The sequence below is a fragment of the Marmota marmota genome, unplaced genomic scaffold, assembly GCF_001458135.2.
Source record: "Marmota marmota marmota unplaced genomic scaffold, marMar, whole genome shotgun sequence".
Classification (NCBI taxonomy): Eukaryota; Metazoa; Chordata; class Mammalia; order Rodentia; family Sciuridae; genus Marmota; species Marmota marmota.
This window is the reverse complement of record NW_025999842.1, coordinates 54424999-54449170: the sequence shown is the minus strand read 5'-3', so window position 1 is coordinate 54449170 and position 24172 is coordinate 54424999. Positions and strand designations below refer to the sequence as shown.

The following is a 24172-nucleotide window of genomic DNA, read 5'->3' as shown; positions in this document are numbered from 1 at the left end:
TTAACACCGAAGGTCCGTGTCCAGGGCCTCTTCCCCAGGAGGATTCCTGGTGGCCTCTTCGTAGGAGGGCGGCAAGCACACGGAGAGGAGGGTCCCTCCTGGACGCAGGGGCGAGTAGGGAATCTCCTGCTCGCTGCCCCAGGGCAAGCCGGGCAGGAAGTCGGGGCCGGCTCCCGCAGGAGGGCGCTCGGGGAGGTCGATACTGAACACCTGGCCCTGGGCCCGTGGGGCCTGGCAGCGGCGGTACAGGAACAGCAGCAGAAAGGCCAGGAAGAGCAGGACGGTGGCGGGGAGAAGGATGCACAGGAAGGGCTCCACGTCGGCTTGGGCGGAGCTGGCCTTCTGGGTGCCCTGGAGGTAGGGAAGGAAACTGGGTCAGCAGATGGGGGAGGGCAGGCTCTGGCCCTGACACCCCTTTTAAGGTCTTCTCCTGTTAATGTCGCTGCATAGTCTCAAAATCACTACAGTCATTCATTGAGCTTGATCCCATGTGAAATATAAAGCAAATTTACAAGAGAAGGTGTGAACTCAGAATGTCAAGCGCTGCGTACCCGTGACGGCATACAGTGTTTCCACCAAAGAAAAAATAACTAGAATAAAATTTAGTTGGCAAATCTCCTACTCCTTCTTTGAATGGGAACTCCTTACCATTTCTGTACTCATTTTATTTAGAATTAGACCAATGTTTTATTGCCACAAAAGGATCACATGAAACTTAAAAATTTTTAATTCTGAAACAAAATGTCATGTGGTTATATGATCCTCCCACAAATAATGTTTGAATTCTCATTTGATGGTGGCACTTATGAATGAGATTGTTAAATCCTTTAAATTTGATGATGTAATATTTACGAGGTAGATTCAGAAAGCTTTGAAATTTTAAGGAAAAAGAATTACAGGTGATTCTTAGGCAACCTAAAAGGTATTTGTTTTGTAGTATTAGCTCACAAAGTAACAGTGGTTCTTCATGGAGTAATAATATAGGCATGAATTGATGCTTCAATTACAGGGTAGGAAAGCAATGTGGAAAAAAATCGTTCTAATTGTGTTTTTTGTTTGTTTTGTTTTGTTTTTGTTTCTTGGCACCAGGGATTGAATCCAGGTGCACTTAACTACCGAGCCATAATCCCCAGCCATTTAAAAAATATTTTATTTTGAGACAGGTCTCATTAAGTTGCTTAGGGCCTCACCAAATTGCTGAGGCTGGCTCTGAACTTGTAATCCTCCTGCCTCAGCCTCCTGAGCCACTGGGATTACAGGCATGTGCCACAGTACCTGGCTTATGTATTGCTTTGACAACATTAATTCAGCATTAAGAAATAATGAAGTTTTAAAAAGTTTTTCTATTATATGAAGCATATAGTAACAAATGTAGATGTTAATATTCACTACTATTAAGAAAAGGAAATCAGTTTAAAGGCCCGTAATTGTATTTAAAATAAGAAAACAAAATATTAAGCTCTTTATCTTATTCTAAATAATATATAATAATGTGTATAAGAGCTGGGATTCTTTTGTCTTGATTTTGGTGGAAAAGACAAATGTTTTGCTGGTCACAACTCCTTAAGGAAATGGTTTATCTACCTAAGTGTGATCTTTTTTTAATTCCTATAGACTTTACAACTATGTTGTTTTCGCTCAAAATTAGATGCTTTAAAAAATGTATTCTGCCAGATATTTTGTTCTTGGTGAGATATGAGTTAAGGTATTCTAGCTTAAAAACAACATCAAAATTAAAGGTTTTCCTGAGAAGCAGAGCATCTGTGATCTTTGGGGTTTGGCAGCTCTGGCTTTGAATTCTGAAGACTTTCTGACACCTCTGTGACATGGAGGTCACCTGTCAACTCTGGGCTTAGGTTTTCCTCTTTATTAAATGAAAATAATAACATCTGTTTTTGAGGATTAGATGAGAATTCAGTGAATTAATGCATATAAAATGCCTGGTAAATAACATGTATTTTTATGTCCATGTCTCAATGACTCAAATTTTCAGATTTACTAAAAGTAAAATACTAAATTGGAAGAAATCTAGAAATGTTTTGATAAGACTAGAATATTGGAGTGAGTATAAAATCTGACATTACTAAATTTATATTTTAATAAATATATTTTCAAAAATATTTTGTGATATATTTTATGTGTGTAATTAAGTTATATTTCTAGACTAGAGTTTTTTACTGTTTTTCCACAAATTTAGTTTAATATCAGAATAATTTACTTAAAATCTATTGTGACATAATAAGGGACTTTGATTAGAAAAGCATAAGAGTAGATAAAACTAAAAACAAATTTATTATAATAAAAAATTAAATTGAAGTCAAGAGATAAAATAATTTATTTTCTCCCTCTAGATGAATCATTAACTCTGTTAAAACCATTCCCTTTTAAAGCAATAGCTTTCCAAATCCAGTAAACAATAGATTATTTTCACAATTTATTTTTTTCCTTTATATCAATAATACAGGTAATAATAGCTTCTTATCAGTATTGCCATCAAATTTAAAATTCCCTAAGTTCAATATGCATAGATCATTAAGTTACTTAATATTCTATTTAAAAGGATTTATGTACAAGTAGACTCTGTTATTTACAATTATACTACTATGGTATGATCAATATTAGTTGAAAAAAATTGGGAAAGAAGAAATACCACAGAGCCTGCTAAACCAATACTTCCATTGGTTGAGTTAAATTTGTCCAAATACCAAGTCTTTTTATCTAATACAGACAACTGGGACAATTTCTTGAGAAAAAGAACTCTTCTTTTTTCCTGGTAAAGAAATTTCACAGAGCTATAGAACACATTTATTTTAGTATACTTCATTTGTTTATTTAATTATTCCTCATATTAGTTAAAATGGCTGGAATTTTTTAAATTCAGAAGTGATATCTTTTCTAGTCAAATGTTCTAATGTGTTCACTAGCCTCAAAGTTGTCTTTTAAGTTTTAATGTTTTTCTGATGTGTGTATTACTCAAGGGCTTTATCATTCAGGCAATATTTTAGAGAAATATTCAATAAAAGGTGTAACTGCTAAAGGACATTTTTTTTTTTCTGTAAAAGTTGGTTTTGGCGATTTTAAATACCAATCTTACAAGTTGATTTTCTAGAAAACAAGAGAATAGGTTTATTTTCCTCTTTTTGTGTGATCAGCAGGGTCACCCATTTCTCCTCTGGTTATAAAAGTTCTTTGATTTTAGTTGCTATGAATATTTTTCTTTAATGCTGCCTTACAAGGAGGCTCCTTTGGTGATCTGGCCCAAAAGTCAGAATAGCTGGTGCATTTCTTTGTGACTAACTTCCTTAACCCCCTGCTCGCCTTCCTGCAGAAAGATGCTTGGTTTCTGCAAACTCTTAAAAACGGGGATTGTTCTCCAGTCAAGAATGAAAGGAAGCCTCTTATTTCTGTATATAGACATTGCTTACTGAGCAAAGAACATAATTATAATTGAAGGCATAAAAACTTGTCAAAAACCCCTACCCTCAGGAGCTCTGACATATTTGATGTATCAAATAGTGTTAGACACATTTGTGCCAAGTTTTACTTATCATTGTTAAAAAAAAAAAAGGCAACTTTCAAGTTACTGCCTTCAGACCATGCCAGTCAGCAAACTCATGTTTTTTTTTATTATATCCATAATGCAAAGTGTTGCCACTAAGTTATAAGAACCTAAAAAATATAGGCATTGTTAATTTAGAAACTATCCAAGAAGCTTTGGGAGAAGAGGCTGAAGCCATAGGTTACAGACCTGCAGCTGGGTTTCCAGAAGAGGCAGGCTTGGTTCGCTGGTTAGCCACTCGTATGTCCCCCGGCCAGCGTGTCCAAACTTCCTCCAGCTGCTGCTCAGCAATCCCCTCATGGTGTCACCCAGCTGATGACCCGGTCTCCTTTCCACCCTGCTGCTTGGATTTCTACAGTGCTGCTTGCTCTTGGCCTGGATCCAGGATAGATGTGTGCGGCCGATGGCTTTTGGTAAACTCGTCTTCTGATGAGTGGCAACAGGGAAAAGAAACCAACCAGAGATACCTTTCAGGACTGACTGCATTTATATTCAGTGCCTCTGGGTTTGTGTTTGTGGCCTTTATCACTAGAAGGTTTGGCATCAAATATCAGCTATGGAATAGATTCCAGGTGGGAGAGTTTTCTACATTAGCATTATTACAGTGCAAACAAAGTCGTGGAGAATACAGAGCTGCTATATTTAGATGTAATTAAGACCCTCTCCCTTCCCTTACCAAACCCCTCTCTGGGGACATCTGATCAAGAAAAGCTACCTAGGCTGAATTCTCTTTAATTATTTCTGGGTTTTATAGTACAAAATGAAGGGGTACTTGGTAGAGAAGCAAAGACCCATTAATAATATTTTACTGAATTATTTAGATGAAAGTTGCCTAATGATAAAGTTGTACACAAGCCAGACGGACAATAGCTTAGACTGTTAGATGGAAAGTTTGCTGATTTCAATTTTTTTAAATCAAATTACCAGTACCCTAAACAGTCTCCCTACGGATTTTCTTGTGAACTTTATACTATTATTGCTATCACACCTAAAAGCTTTGATTTGAACTTGATTTGCATGTTCACTGAATTAACTTGGGGATATTTAATTCAACATATGTGTTATTTAACATTTAAGACAATGTGTTAGTTCATTTTGTGCTACTAGAGTGGAATACCCAAGATGGGTAATTTATAAATAATAGAATTTCCTTTTTCACCATCTGGGAACTAGAGGAAAGCTGAGTGAAGCCTCTTTTAGGAGGGCCTAAATTGTAATAGTGAAACCCTAGGGGATTCTCCCTATCTCCTAAAGGCCACACCTCTTAAGATTATCATGTTGGCAACACCTACATTTTGAAGGGGATGCATTCAAATCATAGCAGACATAATGCTGAAATCCTTCTTTTAGTGAAGTAAACCTCAGCTTCAAAGATTTACTCAAAGTGTTAGAACTCAAAGTTGCAGCTACACACATCCTCATTAAGCACCATTTCCACCCAAGTGATTGCTATAATGCTGAAATGAAATTTGTTAACTGGGATCCCCTTTCTTCTTCTCTCACCCAAGACTATCATCTACTGGCCAATAGTGGATGATCTCAGGGGGTGGTCAATGCTAAATTTTGTAGATAGGCACAAATTTCTCAAGAGTATCTATAGTGTTCATACCTTTTCAAAGACATTTGATAGAATTTGATGATTTGTCCAACTTGTTTGTGGTAAAAGTTTTTGCTAGGTTTCCAATGATAAGTATGTCCCAATCAGTATCCCAGCATAGAATCCATTCTCATTTCATCTTTTCTTTCTTTTGGTGGAGTGAGCTGGTTTTGTGATTTCAGTTCAAATATTGCCTTTCTTTGATGTGTTTCTTTTTAGTAAATCCTGAATTCTCACCTCTGAGACCACACAAATACCTGGCAATCACTACAAAATTTTGCTTTCTTTCATGCCAATAGCTTTCCAATACTGTGGACTCAACATGGACCATCCTTCTCCACTTTATCTACTTATTGAGATACCCTCATTCCTTGAGAAGCAAATTGGAAGTCTGGATTAAAAGCATTAACTATGCATCTGTAACATTGATCTTCCTCCTGCAGAGAACAATTCAGACATGTTTCCTGCTTTTGTGGATCTATTTGTTTGCCAAGAGAAGCAAACAAAATATATATCAGAAGATGATAAATATGTGAAGAAAAAGCAGAGAAGGGGCAGAGCCAAGGCTGAAGGGAGGGGGCACTGTGAAAGTGGGCAATTAATTAGGACCTCACAGGGGAAGCAGTATTTGAGCAAAGAGGGAGGAAGGTACTTAACCACGAAGCTACTGCATGGAAAGTCATCACGCACCAAGGGGAATGCCGGTGAGGGGCCCAAGGCAGGCACATGCCTGGTGACTTCACTCAGTGACCAGCAGCCCAGGGTGGCTGGAGCAGTGAGCTTGGAGAAATGGAGGAGATGAGGTCAGAGAGGATATAAGGAGGGAGGGAAGGCAGCAAAGGGTTCTGAGTTTATAGAGCTTTGTAAGTATTTTGGCTTTTACTCTAAGTGAAACGGAGGAGCCATATAAAATTTTGAGCAGAGTGACAAGATCTAGCGACTATTTTAAAAGGACCACACAGGTCTCGGTTTTATGAATAGATATAAGATCAAAGGCAAAAGCAGATCAGATAGGAGGTTTTCTTATTGTTTAGTTTTAGTTTTAATATTCAAAGGAGAAATAATGGACAGGAGGAAGAGCTTTGGAGTAGAGATTCTGGATTCTAGCTATATTTTAGGGGGTATAGACAATAGGATTTCTTAAAGAACTGAAGATGGTGCAAGGTAAGAAAGATTTAGAAGGATTCCAAGGGTTTTGGTTTGAGCGACTAGGATGACTACTGTCATTTACAGAGAGAATTGAGGGTAGGGTAGGGTTTTGCTTTTAAGGCAGGAAGAGTAAAGATCAGGATTTGAGTTCTGAAGGGAGGAAGTTTGCATTGTGTTTGAGTTGAAAGGAAGGCACTAAAGAGGAGACACTAACTGGAACTCATTGTCCAGGAGATGGTATTTAAACCTGAGAGACATAACGAGGTCCTCAAGGGAATAAATGTCAACGGGATGAGGAGACAGTGAATTGGCAGTGAGCGTGCACTGGAAGCCAAGTGAAGACGATGTTTCCAGAGGAGGGAATGATTGTCTACCTCAGAAGTCAACATATGGTCATGTAAGATGATGAATGAAATTTAATGTTGATTTTTAACAAAATGTGTTGGGGTGGAGATCACGGGTTATTTGGCAAGAGCAGTTTTGAAGGAATGATTGGGAACAAACTGATTGGAATGGTTTAAGAGAAAAAGAGAGGAGAAGAATTGGAGATAGTGAAAATAAACAACTCTTGAATTAATCTGCTTAAAAGGGCAGCAGAGAAATAGTGCAGTAGCTGGACAGAGAAATAGTCAGCAGAGTTACTATACACACACACACACACACATATATAAAATTTTGTAGATAGACACAATACCTTTATTTTATTTATTTATTTTTATGTGGTGCTGAGGATCAAACCCAGTACCTCACCTGTGTGAGGTGAGTGCTCTACCACTGAGCCACAACTCTGGCCCATATATTTCTTTTTTTTTTTTTTTGTGGTGCTGGGAATCAAACCCAGGGCCATGTCCATGCTAGACAAGCACTCCACCACTGAGCCACACCCCAGCCCTCAAGAGGGTTTTATTCTCAGATCAAGTTAATAGACTATAGGGAAAACCTTCAGCAATTCCACTTCTAGAAATTCTTCCTAATGAAATAATCTGCTGAGTACTGAAAGATGGAATCTGAGTGTTTAAAGACTGAATCTTCAAGGAATGGAGGATGTATATTGTTGTAAGATTGTTTAAAGATATTTTAAAAGTCCATAATAATAAACAACTAAAAATTTTTAAAATGTCCATAAAATGATAAGATAGATATAAACATGTTCATAACATATCAGGCACTTGCCAGAAAACTACAAAAATGTTCATGTCTCTGCATATAGGAAAAAAAAAGTCAGTGTTGACTGGGAGTGTAGCTTGGTTGTGGAGTATGTGCTTAGCATGTGTGAGGCTCTGGGTTCAATCCCCAAGACTGCAAAAAACAAAACAAAACAAAACAAAAAAAACCACGAAAGAAAACAAAGAGCCAATGTTAACAATGTTGTTTTTCCTAAGGTAGAATTATAGGTGGATTTTAAAAAATAGGAGTATGATTCTCTTTGCTGATCCACAGCTTGTAATTTTTCCATGACTATGCTAATATAAATAAGACAGAATAATTTCACGATGTACCATCCTTGAAGGTCCACATAAAGCCACGATGGGGTAACATTCTATAATTTCTTGTTTTGTACCTGAATTAGAATCAATCATTATTTCCTCTGCATTCTCATAATGTGATGATTAATCTAATATTATTGCACTTATTTGAGTCAGCTTTGTATTATTTCAAAAGTAAACTACAGCCAGGCACAGTGGTATACATCTATATATAATCCCAGTGACTCAGGAGGCTGAGGCAGGAGGATTGCAAGTTTGAGGCCAGCCTGGGCAAATTGGTCAGACCCTCAACAATTTAGCAAGACCCTGTCTCAAAATAAAGGGCTGGAGACATAGTTCAGTGGTAAAGGGTCCCTGGGTTTGCTCCTAATATCAAAAATAAAAATAAATTACAGGATTATTCATTTAGAGAGGGGCTTACTGAGGAGTTGCCTCAATGGTCTCTGCTATCAATTGCAACTTGGTGAAACATTCTTGGCCTACAGAGCCAGCCAATAATCTAGATTTATTATAACCTCTTATAGATATGGTATTGTATTTCAACTCTAAAATATGTGTGGATTTTAATTATCAAAGTCTTTCTGAATTTATCTCCAAAGCATGTGCTTATTATTTTTTTCACATTAAAAGGAAGAATATATTCTATTTCCATCAGCTTTTCTAATGGTCTCACATTCTTTTATTCTGAATTTTTATAGTTTGATATTAATTATAAACTCTGACTATGATTAATCAAAAATTATGTGAAATACCTCTAAAACTTCTATAGGAGTTTCAGAATAAAATTTCTTACATTTTCAATTTAATTATTTTACTTCTCTCTTTTTTGAAATTAGTTGAAGTCTTCATTCATTTGGCGATTTTTAAAAAAAAAATTCTTTGAACTCAACACAGATGATTTGCTATTAGAATTTCAAGAACTGATATTTCCAGATTTTCTGGTTTTATTGGTTGTGGATGAGTTGGGTAGGGGAGTTTGTTATATTACACATTTTATTTTCTGGCTCAGTAATAGAGAAAAAGCCTTAAACTAATGGTCAGAGAAGATCCAAATGAACCGAAGATAACTATAAAATGATAGCTTTTTTCCTACATTCAATTACTAAACAAGTAAATACATTTAACTTTCAGTAAACTGGTCAGTGCACTGTTTCAAGATGCCATTATAAGAATTAAATAAGCTTGTATTTGATTAGGGTGACAGAAAGATGAATCAGTGGCCTATAGACAGCCCTGCGATGGATCACCCTGCCTCAGAGACTCGTGGGCAGCCGGGGGTTCACCTAAGGGTCACAGATCTGGTCTTGTTTTTGTTGATGTTGGACCTGATAATCTGGAAGGAAAGAGGCAGTTTGACTAGATCCACTAACAGTATGAACCGAAAGAGGAAGCTACCCCAAAGCAGCTTTTTAAAAACCAAACCAAAAAAAAAAAAAAAAAAGACAAAAACAAACAAACAAAAATACCCAAAACTACTGATATGAAGTTTACTTTGGGGAAAATATAAGCCCTTATGGAACTGGGAGTTGAACAGGAAATTTAAAATTATATGGAGGAACAATTAATATGGGGGTGTATGTGTGTATGTATGTATATGTATATATATATATATATATATACACACACACACACACACACACACACACACACACACACACACAAACATATGTATGTATGTATCTCCAAAGGAAATAAAATCAGTTTGTCAAAGAGACATTTATACTCCTGTGTTCACTGTGGCCCTATTCACAACAGTCAATACAGGAATCAGTCTTTATCCATCAATGCCTGAATGGATGAAGCAAATGTGGTGTATATGCACAACTGAATACTGTTCACCTTAAAAAAGGAAATCCCGTCATTTGCAACAACTCAGAGGACAACATGCTAAGTGAGATAAACCAGGCACAGAAGAACAAGTATCACCTCCCATATTTTCTTTATTCATGTATATGACAGGGGTGAATTAGTGGGTGGAGGAACATTATTACTTAATATCTAAATTGTCATGTATTATTGTGTTATCTACTTACCCCTTTAAAAAAAACAACTCTAGGCTAAAAGGATTATTCCTATTTCACAGATTAGTAAGTTGAGGCTTGCATTACACATCTTGAGAAAATTATCCAGATTTTGCAAGATTACACAATTTCAGGAATCAGATCAGGGTGTAACTATACTTCACCGTCTGTGAAATAAAGGGACTGTCAGTGATGAAGAGGCCTGTTTCTCCCTTATTTGCTGTAGCAGCTTCACTACTTTGTACAAAAATCTAGAAATGGCAAATGTCATACAGCTATGACTAGGAGTTCTCCTATTCACTCTTTAAGACTTGGTTTAGTATGATTCTGCAGGGGAGACGCCTCTCCTGGTTAGTCTCTATCATCACTAGCCATACACAATCAACTGCCACCTCCCTGGATGGCTCCCGCAGCAAATGCATGCTTCTCTTTACCTCATGTCATATCCCACATCAGAACTGTCTGAAAGCTGTTCTCCACTAATAGAAGGCAAACAGTTGTCCTTTAGTCATGTTCTACCAAAGGCTCATCAGGGCCTACATATGATATGTACACAAATGCTTTTGGAAGAATGAAGTGCTAGTGTCATTTTGATGTAATCTGCATTATTATTTGAAAAAATTTTAACATATACTATACATATTAATGGGGTTCAGTGTGATATAGTGTATGATATGTGTGTATGTGTATACGATGTGTATATGTATATATATATATATATGGTGTGTGTGTATATATATGTGTATACACACACACACATAGTGTATACTGATCAAAACCATCCGCTATCCCTTGCCAGGTCTATTCTCTCTATTCTGCTTTCAGGTTGACATTTTTTTAAGCATCCACATATAAGAAAGAACATGTAGTCCTTACATTTATGTATCTGCCTTATTTCATTTGATAAAATATCCTCCAGTTCCATCCATTTTGCTAGAGATGACAGGATCTCATTCATCATTATGGATGCATAATACTCTATCGTGTATATATACCTCATTTTCTTTATACGTTCATCTGTTGATGAACAATCAGGCTAATTCCATATCTTATTATTGTGGATAATGTTCTAATAAACATGGGTGAGCAGGTTTCTTCTTTGGTATGCTGATTGCATTTCCTTTAGATAGATAACCAGAAATAGGATGGCTGAATCATATGGCAGATCTATTTTTGGTCTTTTGAGGAACCTCCATAATGTCTGTACTAATTTATACTCAACAGTGTGTAAGGATTCCTGGATTCCTTTATCCCCTCACATCCTCACCAGCATTTCTTCTTCTTCTTCTTTTTTTAAATAATAGTTTTCTAACTGGGGTGAGATGAAACCTCATTATAGTTTTTTTTTTTTAATTGGTTCTTCTTAGCTATCCATTTTGATAAAATTATATAATCATGGAATATGCTCTCATTGTAGTTTCAATTTGCTTTTCTTGAATGGCTAGTGATAGTGAGCATTTTTTTTTTCATAAATTTGTTGGGCATTTGCATTTCCTCTTTTGAGAAGTGTCTATTCAAGTATTTGGCCCATTTTTTTAAAAAATGGATTACTTGCTTTTTTAAACAATCTCACAATCCTTATAATATTCTGGATCTGAACCCTTTGTCAGGTAAATGGTTGGTAATTATCTTCTCCCATTCCATAGATTGTTTCTTTGCTGTGCAGAATCCTTTTAGTTTGGTATAACCCATTTGTAAGTTCTTAGCTTTGTTTCCTGTACTTTTGGTCTTTTTCAGAAAATCATGGCCTGTACCAATGTCTTAAAGTGTTTCCCCTATAGTTTCTTCTAAAAGTTTCAGAGCTTCAGGTCTTACTTTTAGGTCCTTGATCCGTTTTCAACTGCTTTTGTACAAGGTGAGATATATAGCTGTTCAACTCTCAGTCTTCTGCCTGTGGGTGTCCGGTTTTCCCAGCACTATTTATTGAAGAGGCTGTCCTTTCTCCAGTGTATGTTTTTGGCATCTTTGTGATTTGTTGACTGTAGATGTGAGGGTTTGTTTCTGGGATCTCTGTTCTAATCTATTGGTTTATGTTTTGTTTTCATTATTATGGTTCTGTAGTATGTCTTGAAATAAGGTATTTTGATGCTGCTACCTTTTTTTTTTTTTAAATCAATTGCTTGGCTATTTGGGGTATTTTGTGCTTCCATATTTTAGGATTTTTTTCTTTGTGAAGAACAACATTTATATTTTAATGAACCCATGGATCATGGTGGGTTGCATGATCATTTTAACAATATTAACTTTCCCAGTCCATGAAAATAGGAGGTCTTTCTATCTTTTTTATGTGTTCTTCAAGTTCTTTTATCAGAATCTTAGAATTTTCAGTTCCTTGGTTAAGTTTATTCCTAGGTACTTTATTTTTTGTAGCTATTGTGAATGGGATTACTTTTATGATTTATTTTTCTTATATTTAGCATATAGCCAAGTGCCAGTAAATTTGTTATTGGTGTATAGAAAAGCTACAGCCCTGCACACTGATTTTTGTATCCTGCTACTTTACTGAATTTATTTGTTCTAAAAGTCTTTTGGTGGGGTCTTTAGGTTTTTAATATATAGAAACATATCATCTGCAAACAGAGGTGAAAACTTGCGATGCTATATTGAATAAGTTGAGATATTGATTAAGTGTTGAGAGTGGACATCCTTGCCTTGTTCCTGATATTAGAGGAAATGATTTCTGCTTTTCTCCATTCAATATGATGTTGGTTGTAGATTTGTCATAGGTAGTCTTTATTATATTGAGGTGTAATCCTTCTATACCTAATTATTCAGCATTTTTATCATGAAGGAATGTTGAATTTTGTCAAAGGCTTTTTGTGCATCTATTTAGACAATAATGTGAATTTCATCCTTCATTCTGTTGATGTGATATATTCAGTTTATTGATGATCCATGTATGTTGAGCCATCCTTTCTTCCTTGGGGTGAAAAACAACTTGATAATAGTGAATGATCTTTTAAAAAATATTTTAAACTGGTTTTCTACTGTTTTGCTGAGCAATTTTGCATCTATTGTTCATCAGGGATATTGGTTAATAGTTTTCAATGAAATCACTCAGTCCTGGGCTTTTCTTTTTGGGGAACCCAATCTCCAACGGTGGGGATTGAACTCAGGATCTCATGCAAGCTATCCAAGTGCTCTACCACTGAGATATATCCTCAGGCCCCTTTATAATTTTATTTTGAGATACTGTCTCTCTAAACTATACAAGCTGGCCTTGAACTTGTGGTTCTTCTGACTTATTGTTCAGAAAGGATGGGATTATAGGCATGCAATATTTTATTCTTGACTCAATCTCATTGTTTGTTACTGGTCTATTTAGGTTTTTTTTTCTTATGTTCTCATGGTTTAATTTTGTTTGGTCACATGTGACCAGAAATTTGTGCACTTATTCTAGGTTTTCAAATTTGTTAGTGTCTAGTTTTACCCCAATAATCTTTTATATTTCTGTGGTATCAAGACAAGTTATAATTGTCTCCCTTTTCATCTCTGGTTTTATTTATTTGGGTCTTCTCTCTTTTTATCCTTGGTTGGTCTAGGTAAAGGTTCGTTGATTTTGTTTATCTTTTCAAAAACCCTGCTTTGTTTCACTGATATTTTGTGTTGTTTTTATTCTTTTTATTTGTGCTCTGATGTTTTTTATTTCTTTCCTTCCACTATTTTTTTTCTTTTGTTTATTCTGACATATCTAGGTCATTAGATAATTTGAAATCTTTCAATTATTTTTGATATAGGCAGGTATTGCTCCAAACTTTCCTCTCAGTACTGCTTTTGCTGTACCCCATAAGCTTTGGTATATTGTTTCCATTTTCATTTGTTTTAGAACAACTTTTTAACTTTCCTTTTTGCTTGACCCAGAGTTTATTCAGAATTGTGTTGCTATCTCCATGTTTTAGTATAATTTCTATTGTTGTTGACTTCTAGTTTTATTCTATAGTGATTGGAAAGGATATTATTTTAATATTTTTTAATTTGTTAAGATTTGTTTTGTTGCCTAATATATGGTCTACTCTAGAAAAATTCCATGTGCTGATGCAAAAACATGTATATTCTGTAGCTGTTAGAATGTTCTGTAAATGTCTAGTCCATTTTATCTACAGAATAGCTTAACTCTGTTACTTTGTTGATATTTTTGTCTGTATTGTATATCCATTGTTGAAAGAGGGGCATTGGAGTCCCCCATTATTGTTGCATTGAAGTCTCTCTTTTTAATTCTAGTAGTGTTTGTTTCATAAAATTGTGTGCTCTGACAGTAGTTGCACATAGATTCACAATTATTGTATCTTCTTGTTGAACTGACCCCTTGATCATTATTTACTGATCTTGTGTCTTCCTACAATTTTTGTCTTAACATCTATTTTTTCAGATGAAGATATATCTACTCCTGCTAACTTCAGGTTTTCATTTGTTTGGGATATCATTTTCTCTCCTTTTACTTTTAGTCTTTACATGTTTTTACTGATAAATGAGTTTCTTGCAGGCAGCATATTGTTGGGTCTTTTTTTTAAGTCCAATCTTCCAGTCTCTGTATTAATTGATGAGTTTAGGCCATTCAAATTCAGGGTTATTACTGAGATATATTTAGTGTTCCTGGGCATTTTGGTATTTTGTTTTTAACTTGACTTGGTTTCTCCTTTGGCTGTTACTTTAGTGTAATTCCTCCCTTTACATAGTTTTATTTATTTATTTATTTTCATTTCCTACTCATGGAATCTTTTGCCAAGACTACTCTGTAGTGCAGGCTTTCTNGGGTTTTTTTTTTTTTTTTTTTTTTTTTTTAATCATTCAGCCAGTCTGTATCTTTCAATTTTCTGTTTATAGTCAAGGTTATTATTGATAGATAAGGACTTACTCCTATTATTTTGTTGATTTTTCTTTCAGTTGTTTTGAACATTCCTTCTTTTCTCATCATTGTGTTTTGATCTGTATTAATAATGTTTATTCTTTTATATTTCTCTTTTGTGTATCTACTCTTCTAGTGGAATTTATACTCTCAAATGCTTTTATGATGGTAATTACCTTTCATTTCTGGGAGAATTTCTTTAAGGACTGGGCTGGTGGACATGAATTCTCAGCTTTTGCTTATCTTGGAAGGACTTTTTTTCTTTCTTTCTAAAGGAGAGCTTTGCTGGATATACTATTTTTGGTTAGCTCTTCTTTTGTTTTAGGACTTAGAATACATTATTTCATATCCTCCTGGCATGTAGGGTTTCTTCTAAGAAATCTGCTGTTAGTCTATTGGGAATACTGTTAGAAATGATTTGATGCTTTTCTTCCTGCAGATTTAAGAATTCCTTCTTTGTCGTATACTTTTGACAGTTTGAATATGATATATCATGGTGAAGGTCTTTTCTGCACATGTCATATCTTGTCTCCTTGGTTATAGATATTCTGAAAATGTAGATATGTGTTTATTTAATGACCTTCCAAAGGTTTTGAGTGCTGTCTTCATTCATTCTTATACACCCCTGCCTTTTGTCTGGGGTATTTCAAAAGACCAGTTTTCAAGTTTAGATGTTCTTTCTTCCACTTGATTTAGTCTGTTGTTGAGGTACACAGCAAGTAGATAAAGGTAAATGGGTGTGGTGCAGAACACTTGAATCAAATGAGCAAACTTAATGTTATCAATAATGGGAAAAAATGACAATCATGTGCTCTCCGATGTGATGCACTGAAGATGAAGGTCATGCATTAATGATTCAGTTCTAAAGGCTAGATGTCCAAAATTAAGGTGTTAGTAGGGCCATGCTTTCTCTGAAGATGGAGGAAGAATCCATCTTTGCCTTTCTAGCCTCTGGAGGATCCTGACCAAAGTCTATTTTTCCTTAAACTTAAACTACCTCCAATGTGTTTGGTAACTTTTCAAACCGGGAGTCCATATTTTATTGAACCTGATCTTTGGGAAACTGGAGAAACTCAATTAAAGATTCTTCCCCTAGGGATGATTTGTATTCAATATTTTGGGAGCAAACACCAACACAGGACCCTGTGGAGTGGCAGATTCAGCTCGTACACCTTGTCAAAAACCTCAGCATAGTCAGATAATTCCATGGTGATGGTAGTGTCTCTATCTTGCTGTGCTCTGTTCTGGATTTCAGGATCACCTCGCTGGCCTGGAGAGAGTAGCCTTTCTTGTTAGTGAGCTCTGAAAAGTATCAAAAATGTTGTTACAATATGTTTAGCATATAACCAAGTGCCAAGTGGAGTACTATTCAAACTGTACCATATTGCCATTTGACTAGTTGTCTGTAATCAGTATCTGTCTAGTTTATTGTATATTTTAGCTTCAGATTTACTCATTTAACATAGCATACTTCTGAAAATATTAGTACTTATCAAAATCATGGTTTTCTGGGCTGGGGTTGTGGCTCAGTGGCAGAGTGCTTGCCTAGCATGTGTGAGGCACTGAGTTTGATTCTCAATACCGCACATAAATAAATACAATTAAAAATATTTTTAAAATCATGTGTTTTTTTTATGGTTTCCCACATGTTGCTAGTACTTTGGGATTTTAATAAGTGAAAGAGGAGGACAAAGGTTATATAACCAAGTAACTGTGAGAAATGAGATTGTAGTTAGAAAACTTCTTTCACTGAAGGACCTGTCAGATTCTCAAATATCCTATGTACTGCTATGGTATAGAACATTTCATATTTGACCACCATGCTTTTTATAATTTTAAAAATTCTTTTTAGTTATACATGACAGTAGAATGTATTTTGACATATTATACACACATGAAGTATAATTTCCCATTCTTGTGGTTGTCCATGATTTACAGTTACACTGGTCATGTATTCATATATGAACATGTTGAACATGAATTTGTTGTCGGATTATTTCTACTGTCTTCCTAGTCCCATCCTCTCTTCCCTTCATTTCCCTTAGTTTAATCCAATAAACTTCTATTCTTCTCTCCCCATAACACCTATGGTGTATTGGCATCCACATATCAAAGAGAACATTCAGCCTTTGATTTTTGAGATTGGCTTATTTCACTCAGCATGTTAGTATACAGTTTATCCATTTACTGGCAAATGCCATAATTTCATTTTTTCCTTATGGCTGAGTAATATTCCATTTTGTATCTATACCACATTTTCTTATCCATTCATCTGTTGAAGGGCACCTAAGTTGGCTTCATGGCTTAGCTATTGTGAATTGAGCTGCTGTAAACATTGATGTGGCCAAGTCACTGTAGTATGCCGATTTTAATTCCTTTGGAAATGTGCTGAGGAATGGGATAACTGGATCAAATGGTTGTTCCATTTCAAGTTTTCTGAGGAATCTCCATACTGCTTTCCAGAGTGATTGCATCAATTTGCAGTCCCACCAGTATTGTATAAGTGAGTGTTTTTCCCCGCATCCTCACTAACATTTATTGTTACTTGTATTCTTGATAATTGCCATTCTGACTGGAGTGAGATGAAATCTCAGTGTAGTTTTTATTTGCATGTCTCTAATTGTTAAAGATGTTAAACAATTTTTTTCATATATTTGTTGACCAATCATAATTCTTTTGTGAAGTGCCTGTTAAATTCCTTAGCCCATTTATAGATTGGGCTGTTTTTTTTTTTTTTTTTTTTTTTTTGGTGGTAAATTTTTTGAATTCTTATATATCCTGGAGATTAGTGCTCTATCTGAAGTGCAGGTGGCAAAGATTTTCTCCCATTCTGTGGCTCTGTCTTCATGTCTTGATTGTTTCCTTTGCTGTGAAGAAGCTAGTTAGTTTGATACCATCCAATTTATTGATTCTTGATTTTATTTTTTGTGCTTTAGAAGTCTTGTTGAGGAATTTTGTTCCTAAGCCTATATTTTCTTCCAGTAGGCACAAGGTCTCTGGTATAATGCTTGATTTACTTTGAGTTGAATTTTGTGCAGGATGAGAGATAGGGATTAAATTTCATTCTACTACATATGGATTTCCAGTTTTCCCAGCACCATTTGTTAAAGAAGCTATCTTTTATCCAGTGTTTGTTTATGGCACCTTAGTCTAGTATGAGATAACTGTATTTATGTGGGTTTGTCTCTGTGTCTTCTATTCCATACCACTGGTCTATGTATCTGCTTTGGTGCTGATACCATGCTGTTTTTGTTACTATAGCTCTGCAGTATAATTTAAGGTCTAGTATTGTGATGCCACCTGCTTCACTTTTCTTGTGGAGGACTGCTTTGGCTATTCTGGGCCTGTTATTTTTCCAAATGAATTAGCTTTATAGAATGAGTTTGGAAGGGTTCCCTCCTTTTCTCTTTGATGGAAAAATTTGAGGAGGGTTGGTGTTAGTTCTCTGAAGGTCTGGTAAAACTCAGCTGAGAATCTGGGCTTTTCTTTGTTGGTAGGCTTTTGATTGCATCTTCAATTTTATTGCTTGAAATTGATGTGTTTAAAGTTTCTATGCCCTCCTGATTCAATTTGGGTAGGTCGTGTTTCTAGAAATATGTCAATGCTTCAAGATTTTCTATTTTATTAGAGTGTAAATTTTCGAAATAGTTTGATTATTGGCTATATTTCAGTAGTGTCTGTCATGATATTTCCTTTTTCATCACAAATGTTAGTAATTTGAGTTTTCTCTCTCTTCACTAGCTTGGCTATGTGTTTATCAATTGTGTTGCTTTTTCTCAAAGAACCAACTTTTTATTTTTTGGGGGGGATTTTTTTTCCAATTTCATTGATTTCAGCTCTGATTTTAATTATTTTCTGTCTTCTACTGCTTTTGGGGTTGGTTTATTCTTATTTTTTTAGGACTGTGAGATGTAATGTTAGGTTATTGATACACTTTCCTCTCAGCAACACATGGATCCTTATATAAAATAGAGATGACTTGATGGATGAAATATTCTACATATGTCTGCTAAGTCTAAATTATTAATTATATTTTTTAGTTCCATAGGTTTTTTGTTTGTTTGTTTGTTTTTGGTGATGAGGATCTATCCAGTTGTGAGAGAAGTATGTTGAAGTCACCCAGTATTAGTGTGTTGTGGTCTGTTTGATTCTTGAACTTGAGAAGGTTTGTTTGATTTACATAGATGCTTTATTGTTTGGGGAATAAATATTTATGTTTGTTATGTCTTGTTGATGTATAATTCCCTTAAGCAGTATGAATGTCCTTCTTTGTCCCTTCTGATTAACTTTGGCTCAAAGTCTGATATGAGGATATGAACGTCTGCTTGGTTATGAGATTCGTGTGTATGATATGTTTTTTTCCCCTCTTTTTACGTTTAGTCTGTAGATGGATGTCTTTGTCTATGAGGTAAGTATGTTGGAGACAGCATATTGTTGGGTCGTGTTTTTTAACCCAATCTGTGGGTCTATTTCTTTTGTTTGATAAGTTTAGGCCATTTACATTCAGTATTATTATTGATAAATGATTTTTATTCTCTATCATTTTGATTTAGTTCTGATTTTTACTTTTCATTAGTTTTTCCTTTGGCTGACTATTCTCTAATGTACTTTGTTTCTTTGATGGTTTTCACTTTTATTTTTCATTAAATATTTTAAAGAGTATGTTTTGTAGTACAGGCTTTCTAGTTGTAAATTCTTTTAATGTTTGTTTATCATGAAAGCTTTTAATTTCATCTCCAACTCTGAGGATTAATTTTGATGGATACAGTATTCTTGACTGATATCCATTTTCTTTCAGAGCTTGGTATATATTATCCCAAGTCTTTTGGCTTTGAATGTCCAGGCTGAGAAATCAGCTGAGGTCCAGATTGGTTTTCCCCTACATGTTATCTGGTCATTTTTCTCTGGTAGCCTTTAAATACTATCCTTATTCTATGTTAGGCATTTTCATGATAATGTGCCTTGGTGAGGGTCTGTCGTAATTTTGTATATTTGGCCTCCTGGATTTGATTTTCCATTCCATACTTTAGGTTTGGGAAATTTTCTGATATTATTTCATTGAAAAGATTGTGCATTCCATTGGTTTGTGTATCTGAGCCTTCATCTATCCTGATAAATCTTAAATTTGGTATTTTCGGATTATCCCATATTTCTTGGAAGCTCTGTTCATGGTCTCTTAACATCTTTTCTCCATCGTCAACTTTATTTTCAAGATTTTATATTCCCTGAAACTCTATATTCTAAGCAGTTTTTTGTTGATGTCTTCCATTAAATTTTAAAGTTGGTTTATTGATTCTTCATTTTAAGGATTTCTGCTTTATTTTTTTCAGACTCTCGGATCTCTTTATTGAAGTGATCTTTCACTTCCCATATTTTCTCACTGATTTTATTCCTTACTTTGTCCTTTACCTCACAGATCAATTTAACTATGTATTCTAAATTCCTTCTCTGACATTTCTTCCACTGTAGTGTCAGTGGATTTTGTTATTGAAGTATCTTGGTTTGTTTGGGTGATTTGCTCTCTTGCTTTTTCAGGTTATTTGTGTGTCTATGTATTTAACAGTAGGGATCTGAGATAGTATACTTTCTAAACTGTGTATTTATAGTGTCCCCGAATGTTTCCAGTACCTCACTGTTTAGTGGGAGATAATTAATAACAATAATCATTGCAAAAATATATAGCATTAAACCAAATAGTTCATGATGTGATGTCTACAATGTTTATTGTCACAATATACGGAAATAATATGATCAGTTATAGCCTACAATAAAAACAGGAAGTTTGCAAAAGGGTTTATAATTTTGAATGATAGACAGGGAGAGAATAGTAGTGATGCAGTATGTGATGACTGTGAGTGAGGAAGAGAGAAGTTGGAAGTAAAAAATAAAAGGAAGAGTGAAAGAGAACTATAAGAATTGGCAGTCAGTAGAAGAATAGAGAGAATCAAAAGAAACAGATAAGTGAGAGAAAAAAAATATATATAGTAAAAATTTTAAAAATTAAAATAAAAGAATAGAAAACAAAAAATACACTAATCAACATCCCAGTCCTCAAAATACTGATCCATGAAAAATAATTAGTTTCACAAACGCTAGAAATGAGAAAAAACAAATATGAGTATGTATAAATGTCCTTGAACCATTAAGGTCACAATTAAAAAAAAAGATCTTGATGAAAAGTTAATTATTTCTGTCAGAGTTCAATAGAGTCTCACCTTCCTTTCTCAGCTGGGTTAGGTGGGGTCATCTGGAGTGTGATGCTTACTTCACCCTCGAGGTGGGGTTGTTGGAATGAGAGGAAATCCTGTAGGCGGAACTCCTGGAGGTGGGTTTTAGGCCTAGGTATGCTCCAGGTTCTTTACTCAATGCAAATTGGTCTGGTGATTTTAAAATCAGTGCACCTCTATGACCTAGCAATCCCCAGTCCACGCTGGAAGACTGCACTCCAGGGATTCCCCCTACTTCCCCTTGGGTGGTGGAGGACTCAATTCTTAGTCTACTTCATTACCTGCAGACCACATGTTTCCTGGTCTTGGGCTCATTCTCCAAACTCAATCTCCCCAAACCCACCTTTTGAATTCCCAGCCAGATGTGTCTCCCAGCTAGTCGGGCAACAGCCCATTTGGCAGGGGAGAGGAAAAGCCAAGTGGGTTTCCTTGACCATTTGTCCCCGGCCTGTATTTCAGGCCAGACTTGGGTTTGCCAGGAATCGGATTCCCTAGCTGCCAACCCCACACCTTGGCTGCAAAATGGTTCCTTCCTCTGTCCTGTGAATGTAGCTGGGAGAGATGGGGTTTCTTTCCCCCACAAGGATATTGTGCAGTGTGTCTTTCAGTTTAGTTGGGCAGAGTCTATGTTCTCTAAATTTGCTGTACCCAGAGGCCTCTTAAAAATGTGTGTTCGTTTAATTCCCTTATTCCTCTGCTTTGCTCACAGAGTGACCACTCTGGATGGCACCTTTGGTTGTTGCAGTGGCTGTGGCAATGGGAATTTCTTCCATATTATATCCAACCTCCCTGAATTCCTTGAATATGCAGTATTAAATTCCAGTAGAGCCCCCCCCCTGACCCCTGCACTGCCTTTTTTTGGTTCACCCACCTTGGTGAGTAGCTGCCTATCTGCTTTTTTGGTTTCCCCCACCATGGAGCAGCCAGGATAGCCACCTTCTCTATTCTGCCATCTTGAAACCCCCCCCCCCCAGTACTTTTGTTTTTTAAATATTTTTTTGACTATAAATTTTCAGTTCTACTTTTTTCATCAAAAATTTCTGAACAATTCTGGTTAAATTCCTTCCATTTGTACTTGAGGAAACTAAAACTATGTGACTGTTAGAGGCAGAGTGAATTTCGTAACACTGAAAATTCTGTAAGTGGAACACTTATTTCTTCCCTGGTAAAAATGTTCCCATATGTGACATTTCTCACTAGTAGATATGATCCTAAGAACTGACCATTCTGGGGCATATTTATAGTTTTTGTTAAAATATATAAGTAAAATCTGAGATTTGAGATATGTCTATATGGGAATGGCAGTAAGTTGATTTTTATTTAAAAAAATGAAAGGTTTAGGTATTGTTTAGTTAGAGGTATATGCTGTATAATTTCCAACATTTAGGTGATTTAGAAATATATTTGTATACTCTAGGGAATCACTGCTGAAATACAGAGGGGCATGACATCAATAGTAAGTTCATGGTCCAATTTATCCAGATGAAAGGCTTTGGATTGAAATGTGCATTATTTAACAGTCCTATTCTTTGACATACAGTTGGGATCCTGGTGATTTAATTTGAGAACATTGGATTTAAAATGTCAATTTTGGTCCACACTCCCACTTTAAGACTCATTTCTTTAAAAAGCAATATGTAAAATTAAATTTTTTGAATTTTACATTTCTATTTTTTGCTTTTGTATCATTTGATATACTTTGCAGATATTTCTAAGGGTCCTGTTGGTAGTTCTCTCTCAGATATTTGTTATTATAATGCCATGAGTGTCAATATTGCATTGAACTTTGAAGACCCCTTAACCCTACTCGCTGAATTATAGAATACTAGAATTTAGAGGATTCTTATGTTATAGAGTTCAAGTTCAAGGCCTCAAATTCTGAATTAACTACAAAGCAAGTAATACAGAGCCTCTACTACTTGGCAATATTTTTACCTCAATTACTGATCAAACATTGTTATTGGGTAGCCAGTAAGTTCTAGGCATTATGATGTGTGCATATAAAATAGTCCCTTACCAAAGAAGATTAGAGTCATGTGGGGGACAGACCAGTAAATTACAAAGTCAATGTGAAACCTTTTGGGCAGTGATCTGCTCAAAGAAGAGCTGAACCTCCAACATGGGCCTTTGGGTCAGATAGGGATGAGAGAATGGTCTTGGCTTCTCCAACTCTTTTTAAACATCCACCAGTTTCTTTAAATCCTCTGCCAACCCCTTATCTTTTCTCTTGGACTCAATTTTCCATTAAGAAATGCTATTAAGCAAAAATACTTCACTGTCCTCCCTTTTGTCACCTTTCTTTTCTCATCCCCCAGAGTGGCAGCTGTGCTGGAGAAGAATGGTCCATTTTGTCCAAAGCAAGATCTGCCCACCCCGATCCCCTCCAGACAACCACCCAGCCCAGCCCCACCATCCTTTCTCCAGTGCACCTGTGTATGTCTGCTCACCTCCAATTCCACTCCAAGATCCCCTCCCCATCCCCTTCATGAACTTTTTAGAGTGCCACCCCCCATCCCTAGGGAATAATAATTATTTAGCCTCCTTCTTTCAACTTATTTCCTCCCGGTCCATAAACTTTAGATTATCTCCCACCTTAAAATAAAGCAGGAACCTTAACCCTTCCTCATTGGCCAACATTCCTTCCATGGGCTGCCTTCTTGCCCTCCGTACCCCACAATTTAAAAGCAGTTATCATTCCTGCTTTCTTTCCTCCCAGTAGCTCCTCTTTCCTCAGTTTGACCTTTGTCTTCAGCCTTGCTCTGAAATGGGGCTGATGAGAGTTATCATAACCTTCAGATGGATTGTGGACTATTTGTAGTTATCATCTCACTGGATGTCCCTGTACATTGGTCCCCACTGAATTCCTGCTTCTCAAAGTGCTTACTGATTTGACTTTGGTAACACCTGGCTGTTCTCCAATTTAACTGGTTGTTCTTTCTCAATCTCCTCTGAGAGCAAGTCTTTGCTCCAGTCATTAGACCTGATGGGAAGCTCTCTCTTAAAAGTTCAACTTCTCTCCTCCTCCTCTTCTTCTTCTTCTTTTTTTCCCCCTTTATTTATTTATTTTTCTTTCTTTCTTTTTTTATTATTAGTTGTTCAAAACATTACAAAGCTCTTGACATGTCATATTTCATACATTTGATTCAAGCAGATTATGAACTCCCATTTTTACCCCATATACATATTGCAGATTCACATCCGTTACACATCCACTTTTTTACATACTGCCATACTAGTGTCTGTTGTATTCTGCTGCCTTTCCTATCCTCTACTATCCCCCCTCCCC

At 35.8% G+C, this 24172-nt stretch overlaps 1 protein-coding gene across 1 annotated transcript; it reads right to left on the bottom strand.

Annotated features, from left to right (window-relative positions):
• Smim28 (small integral membrane protein 28) lies at nt 1-3859 on the bottom strand. The gene is made up of 2 exons (XM_048800512.1): nt 3749-3859; nt 1-351 (listed from the first exon to the last, which is right to left on the bottom strand). The coding sequence occupies exons 1-2, from the start codon at nt 3857-3859 to the stop codon at nt 1-3; spliced, it is 462 nt and encodes a 153-aa protein (XP_048656469.1).
• Between the last annotated feature and the right edge of the window lie 20313 nt (nt 3860-24172).